The sequence below is a fragment of the Callospermophilus lateralis genome, chromosome 13, assembly GCF_048772815.1.
Source record: "Callospermophilus lateralis isolate mCalLat2 chromosome 13, mCalLat2.hap1, whole genome shotgun sequence".
Lineage (NCBI taxonomy): Eukaryota > Metazoa > Chordata > Mammalia > Rodentia > Sciuridae > Callospermophilus > Callospermophilus lateralis.
In genome coordinates this window covers 33187284-33201042 of record NC_135317.1, presented here as the reverse complement: position 1 = coordinate 33201042, position 13759 = coordinate 33187284, and the positions used below count along the sequence as shown (strand labels likewise).

The 13759-nt window shown below is 43.6% G+C and overlaps 1 protein-coding gene across 2 annotated transcripts in view; it reads left to right on the top strand.

Moving 5' to 3' along the window:
- Positions 1–583: 583 nt before the first annotated feature.
- Msrb2 (methionine sulfoxide reductase B2) overlaps positions 584–13759 on the top strand; it is a 58658-nt gene continuing 45482 nt past the window's right edge. For both annotated transcript variants that reach the window (XM_076831883.1, XM_076831881.1), the window contains exons 1-3: positions 584–732; positions 6433–6542; positions 11315–11391. In XM_076831883.1, coding sequence (XP_076687998.1) covers positions 627–732; positions 6433–6542; positions 11315–11391 — 293 coding nt within the window. In that variant the 5' untranslated portion in view covers positions 584–626. The remainder of the gene's footprint in view (positions 733–6432; positions 6543–11314; positions 11392–13759) is intronic.

Sequence of the window (13759 nt, the reverse complement as noted above, 5' to 3'; positions counted from 1 at the left end):
TTCCAGGTATTCACCCAAGAGAAAAGAACTCACATATCCACACAAAGATCTGTACAGAGATGTTCCTGGCAGCTTTGGTTTTAATAAGGAAAAACTAGAAGCTACCAGAATCAACTGGTGTCTAGATAAATACAGTTTGGTATACCCATAAATGGAATACTAGTCAGCACTAAGGTGGAATGAACAATTTGTTGCGTGCAAAAACTCGCAGGCACGTCAAAATAATTGTGCCGATTGAAAGAAGCCAGACAAAAATCAAGTACAAAATGTAATGATTCCACTTATATACAACTCTGGAAAATGCAAACTAAACCAGATCCCTGTTTGCCCTAGGGACGAGTGGAGGTGGAGTGGTGTCCAGGCGCGGGGACAGCGGGAGGAAGAGGAGCAGCGGGAGGTGGGAAGCCGATTAGAAAGCCAAGCTGTGGAGCGGGCCAGGAAGGGCGCAGGGCGGGGCGGGGCAGGTCAGGGGCAAGCAGGCTAGGGGCGGGGCTAGTGCGGGGTGGGGCGGGGCTAGTGCGGGGCGGGGCGGGGCGGGGCTAGTGCGGGGCTGGGCAGGGGCGGGGCTAGTGCGGGGGCGGGGCCGTCGCGGAGAGCTGGGCCTAGGCTTCTAGCCCGAGGACGTCATGGCGCGTTTTCTCCGAGCGCTCTGGGGTCGGTCCTCCCAAGAGGCGCCTGGACTGGCAGTGCGGGGCCAAGCGGGCGGCCCGGGGGCCGGACGCGGGGACGCAGGTAGGACGCAGGCCCGCCGCCGTCTCCGGCTTGCGGTTTCCTCTCGCGGGCTGCGGCTCGCCGCCTTGTGCTCACCGCCCGGTTTCTCCTAAACCTTCCTCCGTGCGCCGCTGACGGTCCCCGCCGGTCCCCGCCAGTCCCCGCGCGATCCTTGCGGTCTAGGACCGTGGTTTGTAAACTTGGGAAGCGGGAGGCGCCCGGCGTTTTGAGAACCCAAGGAAAGGTCAGACTGCCTCTCCAAATGTGCACACAATTCTTTTATTTCTTAAAGTTCATTTATTGCATAACATGTGAGTTCCGAGAGCCGCGGACCTTTGGACTCCAGGTAAAGGTGGTTGCTCTGGGGGATCTTGCGCGCCCTCTCCTGCGCTGGCAGTTGGTCTGTTCCACTTCAGAGAGCAGCTCTTTTCGCCTGTGAGAAGCAAGCTGCGCAGACTTTGGATTCTGTGCTCCAGAGTTCGTACCTAAAACTCAGGGAGATGTGCAGGCTAATCATTTGGTCTGGCAGTCTTTTTCTTTTTTTTTTTGGTATTAGGCATAGCGCCCAGGAACGTTTTACCACTGAGTCACATCTCCAGCCCTTATTTGAGACAGGGGGTCTTTTTTTTGTTTTGTTTTTGGGTACCGGGGATTGAACTCAGGGGCACTCAACCACTGAGTCATGTCCCCAGCCCTATTTTGTATTTTATTTAGAGACAGAATCTCACCAAGTTGCTTAGTGCCTCGCAGTTGCTGAGGCTGGCTTTGAACTCGCGATCCTCCTCTCTCAGCCTCCTTGAGCCTCTGGGAGTGTGCACCACCACTAGTCTAACAATCATTATTAATGACTTGGAGACCAGGACAGGGAGGATGGGGTGTAGTGTGTCTGTGTTTGTATGTATGTGCTTGCTAAATACCGTTAGCCCTTTTTCAGATGGGGACATTTCACCACTTAGGACCCAGTTACTGTGGAGAACTGTTTCAGCTAGCACTGTATTTCACATATATTTCAGGGAAATTTATTGCTCGTGTGGGTTAACCACTTGGGAAATTGCGCAAGAAGCCCAACTGTGCTTCCTTTTTTTTTTTTTTTCTTTTTTTGCTGTGCTGCGGATTGAACCCAGGATCTAGAGCACCTTATACCCTCAGCCCTGAGTCCAATTTTATGGGTCTATTGAATACATTAAGGGATTCCTAACTACTAAATATGAACCAACTTATTTGGAACTCTTTTTAATTACATGAAGTTTTTTCAAACTTTAGTGTTAAATAAATAAATAAAAGCACTGACAATGTAGAGTAGTAGCTGATGCAGCAGGACTTCCAGTTATGGATTTTCCGACCCCTCAATGTCTCAGTCAGCCAGACTGAGGATATTTGCTGCAAGCAAATATCTATGTTGTAAGCATTACTTTGCTGAGAACCACTGGCAATGGAAACATAATTGTGGGTTTGGAGTTCTCCTTGACCCCTTGATAGGGTAGTGGTTTCTGTGGAAACTTCTTAATGCTTGTTCTTGATATGGTCAGAAGCAGCCTAATGAATTGCCCTGGGATTGGAAGTTCTTCAGCCACATTAAAAATTGGCCAGACACCAACACATAACAGGAGCTATGTAACTTCTCAGATACCCCCTCCTGGGAATTTATCCTAAGGAAGTAATTCAAAAGAAGAACAAAGCTATATGTGCAAAGACAGTTTTAACAGCATTACCCTTAAGAACCGGAAATGGCTTCAATCCAAATCAGTTAAGGAATGCTTAAGTAAATCATAAAAGTTCAATTCAAAAACTGTTAGACATCCATTAAAAATGATAAGCAGGTAATCGTTCTGTGGTTAAAAGCTTGATTGTTGATGGACCCATATTTGTGTCTTGGCTCCCTGTCACTTGATGGCTCTGTGACTGCTTGGGTTGCCGTGACACAATGCCATAGATAGAGTGGCTTAAACAACAGACATTTATTTCTCACAGTTCTGGGGGCTTAGAAGTCAAAAATAAAAGTGGCAATGGATTCCCTGTGCCCATCTTCTTGCTTTGTGCACATATGATCTTACCATGATGTGTGTGCATGGAGAGAGCAGACTCTTGGTTCCTATCACAATGACCCCACTCTCGTGACGTACTCTATTTGCGGCACTAGGGATTGAACCCAAGGGTGCTCTACTACTGAGCTACATCACCTAGCCTTTTTTTATTTTTTATTTATTCTCCCTAAGTTGCTGAGGCTGGCCTTGAACTTGGGATCCTTTTGCCTCACTCTGCCTCCTGAAAAACTGGGAATATAGCATAGCGTACTTTAAAAAGAAGTTCACATATAGATTAAAAGTAAAGGGGGTCTGGGGATATAGCTCAGTTGGTAGTGTGCCTGCCTCCCATGCACATGGCCCAGGGTTCAATCCCCATAGTGGGATGGAGAAAGATACACTATTAGCTAATAAAAGGAAAGAAGGAGTAGCCATGTTATTGTCAGACAGAGCTGACTTCAGAGCAGAGAAAGTTATCAGTATTAAAAAGGGCATTATGTAATGATAAAGGGATCTTTTCTTCAAGAAGATACAACAGTCTTTAATGTGTATGCACCTAACAGCAGAGCATCAAACTATGTGAAGCCAAAGATGATAGAACTGCAAAGAGAATTCTAGTATCCACCGTCACAGTTGGAGACTTCAACACCCTCTCAGGAAGACAGGCCCAACAGGCAGAAAATCAGTAATGGCATGGTTGAACTCAATGACACCATGGATCAGTTGTTGACATCTATAGACTACTTCATCTAGAAAGACAGGTTGGAGTTAGGAAAAGAGAAGGAAAGAGGTGTTGAAGCAGAGGGAAAACATGGAAGAGACCACAGAAACAATGTGTGCGGGCAGGACGGGGTGTGTGTGAGAAGACTGGCCCAGGATAACTAGTGTAGCACAAGAGAGGATTGGAAAGTAGAACCATGGTAGAGACAAGGAGACCTTGGTGGTCACCTTAAGAAGTTTGATTTTGACCTTGAGAGTATCATATCACATTTGAATTGTGAGGGAAAAAAAATCAGAAATGGTCAAGATAGAAGGAAGATTAGGAAACTTGGTGGAGATAATGGTGGCATGGTCCAAGGTCATGGCTGAGGAGAAGTGACAATGAGCAGATTCTGGAGTTCTTTTGGAAAGTTAAGTCAAGAGGACTTGGTGCAGGAAAAGACAACAGCCATGGATGATGGCCCAGGCTTCTGGCTTGAAACATGGTGGATGAGCTGGAGCAAATGTGAAAAGCAGATTCAGGTTGGAGTAAGGAAATATGTGAGGTCCTTTTGTGTGAATTTGAGATGGGACATCCCAGTGGAGATATCCCAGTGGTGATTATTTATAGAACCAAAATAGCAGAGAGATCTAGAATGTAAGCAAAAGTAGATTTGGGAGTCCTCATCATGTACTGTGCTTTCAGCCACTAAATGGATAAAATCACGCATGGGGCAGACCTGGAATAAGGACAAAAGAAAGCCTAGGACAAAAGACCCTTTTGAAGAACGTGGGTATTCAAGGATGGCTCAAGGAAGGAGAGTTGGAAAAGGACACTGAGAGGAAGGAAGCACCTGGAGAGGTGAGAGAACTTGGTGTTGTGGAAACAAGTGTCAGTAGTGTCAGATAGTGTCAAGAAGTCAGTGAGGTAAGGATGAAGTGTTAATGGGTTTTACCAGGAAAGTCCTTGGCTCTCTGAGAACAGATTCGGTGTGCTGGTAGGAGTAGAAGCTAATGTTTTGAGGTATGACTGAGAGAAGTAAGGAAATAAAAACAGCTCTTTCAGGAGCTGGTGGGAGGGGCCATGTGAGGAAAACAAGGTTTGTGTCTCACTGTGTCTAGGTGCAAATGGCAGCCATCCGGTGGAGTGCAAGGTGATGGTTATGAAAGGCAGACAGTGGACTTTGGTCCTTAGGCAGAAGGAGGTGCACCCCAGATAAACAGCAGCAGCATATGAACAGTAGGTGGAGGTCGCTTGTTTCATTGCAGTAAAACAGGAGAGGGATGGAGGGAGATAAGTGCAAGTTGAACAGCACATTGGAGGGCTTTCCTTTGTGGTTTTTTGATCCCTGTGAAGTAGAGTCATCTGTTGAGAGTAAGGTGGGAGGTAGTGGAGACAGTGCTTCAAGGAGAACAGAAAAGGCTTTAAAAACCAATTGTGGAGAAATGTAAAGTGAGCTGGTAAGGAAATACAAAAATCACCATGGTTCATTGAGATTCCAGTGAGCTTAATAACTGAAGGATATTAAGAGAAAATGTCTTTCACCCAGTGGTTTTAGAATCTTCTGGTGATTCCTGCTCAAATCAGTTATTATTTTGGTTGTAAAACCAATAATTTTTAAATTCCTATAATTCCTTCCCCATTCCTTGACTTTCTGCGTGATAACTCTCCTGGATGATAAGAGTTGTCACACAAATATATTTTGCTTTGCTCCCAAAAAGATGAGTTCCTGAAAATTTGTATTAACTGAGGTATATTTTCATAGGAAAAATTTCGGAAATCTGTTTGCATGCTAAGAAGGAAATCCCCATAGCCTTATAAAAGAAATATTTAAGAAAACATGATTTTTAATACTTAGCAATTAAAAAAAATTTTCAGACTGTAAACATCACAAGCAATCTACAGTAAATATCACTGAAAATTCATTATGGTGTAGTCTTATAAGATGGTGATAAAAATAAGTCTTTTCTTGCTACAGGATTATTTAGGACTATTTTTTTTTGTGACCAGAAATGAATTTCAAAAATAATTTTATGGCTTATTTGATTTATGGGTGCAGATGTGGCAGGTGCTGTTTCTTGTTTTTGCTGGGGATTGAGCCCAGGGCCTCATGCATGCTAAGCTCATACTCCCTACCACTGATCTATCACCAGCCCTTTCACAGGTATTTGATTTTTCACCTTCAGTGTCACTGGCTGGTTATTAAGCCTTAGAGCCTCTGTTTCCTCATTTGTCAGTTGAAGAGTTGGACAGATTATAAAATCCTTCCATATTTTTCATATTGGGTGATTAAACTATTTTGATGAGAATTGGGTTTTCTACCTGCTTTAGTGAAAGAGTATTGTCCTAATTATTTTGCTTGTAGTCACCCACATAAAAGTAATAAGACAGAAACTAAAGGGAATAGAAAAACAAAACATGGACAAAACTCACGAAGCATTAAAATAGGTAGGTCTCAGTTTCCCTTGGGTGTAAATACAACAGGAGTCTCTTCTCCATGCAAGAGGATTTTGTTAATAAAGACCTCCCTTGACCACCAAAAGCAGAGATATCGTTATAAACCAGGAAGGAAGAGGAGTTTAATAACCCACTATCTCAAGGTTCTTTCCCATCCCATCTCTCTCATGCTCCCAGCTGTGTCCTGACAGGAAGTGCTTCTCTGAAAGTCAGAATGGAAGAGAGGATCAATTTCCCACCCGTAGGGACCTGGGGAAAATTTATTCGACATTAATTCCTTTTTCTGCTACCTCTTCGACTTAGGTGCCCTGGGAGGACTGGAAACCCGTTCTCTATTTATGACTAATTTCTTATTAAATTAAATAGTCAGGGCATTTTGTACCTGAGCTATCTAGTCCTATGAAGAATGAAATGACAGAGAGAGGAAGGGACAGGATTATTCCTCTGGGCAATAGTGTGCTTTGGGAGAAAGTTCAAGGAAAAAAATTAATCATGCCTTTTCATTTTAATAAAAAAAAAACCCTCTATTTGATAATACAGAGTCTGTGACGAAATGTGAGCCATGTGGGCCGTCTCTCACCAAGGCTGAGTGGCAAGAGAAACTGACTCCAGAGCAGTTCCATGTCACAAGAGAAAAAGGAACTGAACCGGTAAGGAGATTGGATCAGTGTTCTGGTTAGAGGTGCTGGTAGAGTCGGGAGAGATCCAGCTTCCAACTCTAGTTCATCACTGGCTGCTGCCCAGGTCCTGTCCTCCTCCCTGGTTCCCCTGCTCAGGGCATCACTGTCCATCCAGGAACCAACTCCTTCCTTAGACACATGGCCCTCCACTGTCCAGAAGGCCCAGTTTTTGTCCTAAGTAACTTTCCAGTCACTCGAGTGCCCTCCCATGTCCTTGGCTTCTAGCTGGGCCCGGTTACCCCATCTTTCTCCGCGTAACCTCCAGCTGTTGTGAGCACAGCCATTCTTGCTCCTTGCTGAGCCACCTCCGCACTTCAGCCAAAGAGTCTTTTGAAAACACAGAGCTGGCCATACTGCTTCCCAGTTCAGAATCCAGCAGTGACTTCCCATTGCTTTCAAGGAAAAAGGAAAGTATTGAAGGGCTAGTTGGGTACTAAAGTCCCCTGCATCCCATCCCATTCTTAAATCCAGCCATTTTCCCTCTGAGGCCTTCTGTAGCTCTCAAACAACCTGGGCTCCCTTCCCTTTTAAGGCCCTTGCATCCGGGTTCCTTTCTCTTGCCCATCACCCCTCCTACTCATTAATTCAAGCCTACCTTTTACCTTAGTCCACATCTCACTTTCTCAGGCCCTCACAGATTCTGCTTCTACCATGCTTTTTCTTCATAGCATTTGCCGTCATTGTTCTATCCTCTAGCACCTAACGTGGTGCCTGACTGTTGTAGGCACTCAAAAAATCAATTTCTGTGAGTGTTGAATGACTGTGGGCTTAGAGGTGGAAACATCACTTAAGCTGCATTCAACAATCTCAACTTTCATTTATTTCCTGAGACAACAGCCCCCAGTGATTCCTCATTATAACACCATTTGTGGTTCTTATCCAGGAATCTTGTTCAAATCCAAATCCAACTGCTGTCAATTACCTATTGAAACTTATTATTAGATATTTTCATTTGTGAAGCAGATTCACAAATCTGTTGAATCTGGACCACGGCACTGTGGTTTTACAAGCGTCTAGAGTACTTACATTTTTACTTTGTCAGTACCTACTGCATTCAATCAATTAAATGAAGTGCATGTGGCATTATAATCATGGTTGTACCTCAGTTTCTCGGATGCTAAAGTCATCAGACAGGCTGGCAGATCCCAATGAATTCTTGTAAAATGATATTTTCACAACTTCCTGTGGGTGAAAATTTTGTTAGAGCCTTCTTTGAGAAAGAGACCACATTTGCCACTTTTGTAATGGCACACATGATACTCTGTGAGCAGTCATATGAATCCCCAGAATGTTCAAAGCAAGCCCTGATTTCTCAGGTACAGAGCCAGGCAGGGTTTGGTGTATATGTAGAGCCTGGAGATGCACTGCCAGATGTTTAGGAAAATAAATCTGTGGGCTTCTGAAGCAGATGGTACGATATACACTGTGCATTTGGCCATTTTACAAAATGAGCATCATCCATTATTTTAACTAATGTTATAAATCCCTTTCAGTCGCTCTGTTTCCACATGGAAATTTTCAGAATATTGCAGAACTGGAAGTCTTAGCACCATTATGTTAAGGGAAGAGAGATAAGATAGCGACTCCTATTCTGTGACTCCATATGAAAATTCAGTTACATGTGTTTTTTATTGGGCTACAGTAATATGCTAGTGCTCTGCTAGCAACCAACAAAAGAATTTTCAGCCTAATTGAGCAATAACTAAGAATCAAACATCAACAGAGGGAGGTTTCACACAGGTCCTTCTCTGTCTTTTCCTGATCCAGTCTCCATAGGCTTCTCCTGTTCCAAACTCTAGGAGGGGGGACCAGCTTTCTTGACCTCTGGCTGCTGATTTAGTTTGGGCAGCAGCAGATGCCGGGCAGATCAGAGGAAGATAGAGAAACCCATCTGGATCCAGGTTCTCTGTGTGAAGCAGCGGGTCAGCAGTGGCTGTGTTCCTCCGCTGCAGGTGGCAGCTCCTGCAGGCACCCTCCCTACACACAGGTTCCAGCGACCATCACCTTCCTTTGTCCCACAGGCCTAGTGGGTTGTGTCTTCTCATAGTACTCGGGGGTGTGTCATCCCCCTGTGTTGGTATCCCTTGACCCTGTTCCCACCCCTGTAAACAGTCCCATGTGAAATTATCTGCGGTCATTCCTTTTGAGTGTGTCCTCTTGCCAGTAGGTGTGTTGTATTGACAAAATCAAAGAAGGGAGAATTGTCATTGGTCCAGACAGACCTTGAAATCCCAGAGGTAGCTTGAACTTCATTCTGTCTCTGACCCTGTCCCCCTCTTCTGTGCAGGCAGTCATTTTAATTCCCTCTTCTAAATCATTCTTGACTCTCTCCTCTTTTTTCAGTTTCCAGTCTTTTTTTTTTTTTGCAATGTCAGAAATTAAACCCAGTGACTTGCATATGCTAAATAAGCATTCTGGGCTATATCTCTAGTCCCTTCAGTCCATTCTTGACCTGGATGTCAAGTGACTTTTCTAAAAGCTGACTCTGATCATGTGCACACCCGGTGTGCAAGTTTCCAGAGGTTCCGCTCCTCGTGTTCGGCAGGACAGAGTGTCTGCTCTGTTTACTCACAGCCCTGTGTGACCTGGCCTCTCCTGATTTCCCAGGATCGTCTCCTCCATTCTCTACCAGTGTGGGCTGTTCTGTGTCTGAAACACTCTTCCACCTCTTCATCTGATTAACTCTTACTCATCCTTCAAAATTGAGCTTAGCACTTTAGCATTTTTCTGTAATAAGCACCAATTAGCTGTGCAAAGTCATACTAAAAAGCTAAAAAAAAAAAAAAAAAAAAAAAAAACCCAAAGCAAAAACCTTCCATCTCAGATACTATATTGCAAAAATCCTTAATGGAAACTCCCCTCATATTAAAGGGTCATATGCCACCAGACTCCATGTTAGTGTCTTGTCATGGCTGTCATTACATGATATAACTGTCAACTCCCATCTCTTCTAGCCTGGACGGCAAACTCTTTGAGAAAGGGAAAACGTGAGTTTTTTCTAGTCTCTGCAGCTTTGATATCCAGCCCAGCACCGAGTACATAAAGGGTCATCAACAACTGCTAAAACAAACAAATAAGATAGAAACTGAATTTGGTCCCAATTAAGAGAGGACTTGTATATAATTGGGATGTGGGGAGGGATACATTAGGAAGTCAGGCAAGAAGCAGCAGGTAGATGTCATTTCATAAAATATGCTGGCTAAGAATTCTTCATTTGAATTATTTATATTTATTTAACTTATTGTGATAGCAGTGATAATCTTCTGCCAAACCTTTCCCTGCAATGATGAGATTACATTCTGAATCTTACCAAGCTGTCTGGTTCCTACAGATAGGCTTTTCTAGATCAGCCTTGGGGCTGGTAGCTCTTTGGCATGTGTGTACTGTCAGCACAGGTGGGAGGGATGTAAAACTTCCTCTTGGTTTCAGATGCTCATCAGTGCTAGTGTTGGGAGCAAGCATTCATGGGGTTGGGCCATAAAAGACCAGATGACTCCTGTTAGGACTTCTGTAGGTAAACACAGGATTTTTTTGTTTTGTGGTTTTTGTGGGGTTTTTTTTTTTGGTACCAAGGATTGAACTTGGGGGGCACTCAATCCCCTGCCCTCTTTTGTATTTTATTTAGAGACAGGGTCTGAGTTGCTTAGCGCCTCACTTTTGCTGAGGCTGTCTTTGAACTCGCAATCCTCCCAAACACGGGATTTTTAAAGAGAGAAAATATTCAAGTGTATCCATGTGGGAGGCTCAGTAGGTTAATTTGAAAGTGACTGCTGGGCATCTCATTGAAAATGAACCATTAGTGCCACCCCTGGGAATTTGAAGGTTTGACCTGGCAAACCTGGAGTTTTTTGAGTTAGGGAAACTGGAGTGGGCAGAAGAGTCCAGTTTATTTCTTTTCTTTTTTTTTTTTTTTTTTTTTTGAGAGACAGAGAGAATTTTTTAATATTTATTTTTCAGTTTTCGGTGGACACAACATCTTTATTTTATTTTTATGTGGTGCTGAGGATCGAACCCAGTGCCCCGCACATGCCAGGTGAGCGCGCCTACCGCTTGAGCCACATCCTCAGCCCCCAGCTTATTTCTTGAGTCAACCTTCTTACTTGATAAGCTATTCTGATGTTGGCCTCTCCATCCTGTAGAATTGGGTAATGCTTGCCACTGAGTGCTGTGATGTGATCGTCACAGTTTCCCATTTATAGTTTTCTTTGACAGAGAAGATGACAAAAGGAATTGGACAAAAATTGCCTTTTTTTTTTTTAAACTGAGATTCAGTTTGCAAAATAACATTAAAAAAAATACTGACTCAGCTCATGCATTGCCTTAGCCTCCCTGTATTCCTCTTGACATAGCTTTACAAACCTGAAAGCTCTTTAAGCCATAATGAATGTAGTAGTTTCATCTAAGCAGTGGCCCTGGCACCCCAGGAACCTGATAAATATGTAGTGTCCTCAGCACCATGTGAAGCATGTGAAAGGCACAAACCCCTGCTCTCACCCAGCTATGCTTCTTATGTATTTTCTCCCTTCCTTCCTACCTACTTTCCTTCCTTTCTTTCTTTTCTTTCTTTCCTTTTTGTTTTTTTTTTTTCTTTTCTAGTGCTGGGGGGTGGAACCCAGGGCCTTATGCATGCTAAGCAAGTTCTCTACCACTGAGCTATACCCCCAACCCCTATCTTGTTTTAAAATGTGCTATATCACTTCTATGTGGGAAACCTGCACATGATGTATCTCATTTCCTTTCAGCCTTTCAGCGGGATCTACCTGGACAACAAGGAGACAGGAATGTATCATTGTGTGTGCTGTGATAGTCCGCTCTTCAGGTAAGACGAAGGATGCAGAGGCAGTGAGGGAGAGCAAACCTATCTATTCCACACTCCTCTTTTGAGGTTTTGGATAAATACGTTGCTATTTATTTATTCGTTTATTGGTTTATTTAGTAGGAATCAAACCCAGAGTCTAAGTGTGTGCTCTACCATGCTAAGTGTGTGCTCTACCACTGAGCTATACCCTCAGCCCCCCATCTTGTTTTTGTGCTCTGTTTTTGTTGTTTTGTTTTTGTTTTGAGATGGGCTCTCCCTGGGTTGCCCAGGCTGCCCTTGGATTTGGCAGTCCTCCTGCCTCGGCCTTTTGAGTAGTTGGGGTTACTGGCCTGTACCTCCCGGGCATGTTGTCTTTTGATAGTCGTTGTCTTTTGATAGTCCTTATCTTTTGGCATTGTTGCATAAAGAGAGCTATTTCTAGAAGATACCTGTCTGTCTTGATTTTTTTTCTCACATGTAAAGCAGTTAACAAGACTTCTTGGCTTATATTTTTCCTTTATGTATCCCTGAGAAATACCAGTTAAGCTATTTCTTACAATAAAGCTATTAGAATTTTTTTTAGAGGGAAAGTATTTTAAAGAAATCTAAACCCTAAAAGTATTTGCTCTGGCATGTGATTAAAACTATGCCTCTCCTCGGGAAAATGGGTTTATAATTTAATTTAGGAAATGTAGAATTTTATGAGAATAGATTCCCCACAGTGCTTGACAGTAGTAAATACCATGGCCTCTTCTATGTAGCTAAAAGTAAATTTAATTGTCCCTTGATTTCAAAGCCTCTTTTAAGTCAATCAGGATCTAAAATCTCTCAACAAAGGCTTTTTTGTTTAGATATGCAGGAAACAGTCTAAAAAAAAAAAGGAGATTCAATGAAGAAAAAAGGAAACATCTTTGAAGTCCTGTTTTTCAGAACTTCAAAGATGTTTTCCTTTCTTTTGCATCAACCCTAAATTGGTTTAGAATAAAATATAAATCAAGCCAGCTCTGCAAATCTTCCATTAGGCAGCGCTTCCTTCTGTCCTCTGGGCTTTGAGCAGACAGGGTTTCCTGGCTGGCTGGCTGCTAATGCGGGCAGCATTAGGAAGCCAGACCCTGCCTGCAAGGACAAGGGGCATTAGGATCGATTTCCCTTCATGCTTAGGGAAGGGGACCAGCCCTGGTCCAGACGCCTTCACATTGTCAGTGGCTGATGAGGAGATATCGAGAAGACAGTCAGCCCAGGATGGCTTACGGGGAGCTAGAAGGAATTTAATTTTTACATAGTCGTGTTGAAAAAACAAACCTTCCCCCTTCACACCATAGCAATCAACACAGGAGATTTTTGTGATCTCAAAAGTCGTGAGGTTTTCTACCCTGAAGCTAGTCAGTTCCATGGTGGGTACCAACTGAATGTCCTCGAATCCAACTCTCTTCTGACACGACCTACCTGGAGATGGTATCAGGCCCCACAGATTGAGGGGTTGGTCCCCAAGGACCTCCTCTGCTTCAGATGCCAGTTGTAAGCTCCAGATTGTGACCTGTGCTTCTGATCAGCGAGCTATAAATCAGATTTCCTGCAGTCTCCTCCCTGGGTTCCACTAATTTGCTTGAAGAGCTCACAGAACCCAGGAAAACACTTATACTGATGACGACACAGAATGAAGTTTGGAGGAAGGGGTGCATCCTTCAGGAACCTCCACATATTTAGTTATCAGGAAACTCGCCAGCCTTATCCATTTGGGGTTTTATGGAGGCTTTGTGACATAGGCATGATTGACTAAATCATTGATCATTGATGATCAGCTTCAGCCCTTCTTCTTCCCCAGAAGTTGGGGGTGGAGCTGAAAGTCTCAATCCTCTGATCATGCCTTGCTCTTTCTGGTGACTAGTCCCACCCTGAAGCTCTTTATGGCTGTCTGCCAGGGGCCAACTCATTAACATATAAAAAGACTCTAATTTTTAAGATTCCAAAACTTTAGAAGTTGTATATGCCAGGAAATAGGAGGAAAGTCAAATATGTATTTCACAGTATCACAGCAATAAAATATGAGACTCATGTTTTGGAGATATTTGTTATTCCTTGACCTTTGGTTCTATGAAAGAGGAGAAGTAGAGTGTTCAGTTGGCTGACTTGCTTTCAGCCAGAGGACCATATTGTGAAAGTATACTTTGTTACTACCTAGTCACCAGAAGATGTCCTGTTTCTATATTTGGACTGTTAACCACTGTGACCACAAAAAATGAGAAGTCATCCTTGTAAGAGTACTCTGCTCAGTGTTAGTCTTCCTTCTTTGATTTTATTGGTGTTCCACATCTGCAAAGAGGAGGCCGTCTCACGCCCCAATGTCCTGTCCCCTTGCCACGCAGGCTGTCACAGAGTCACAGGAGGT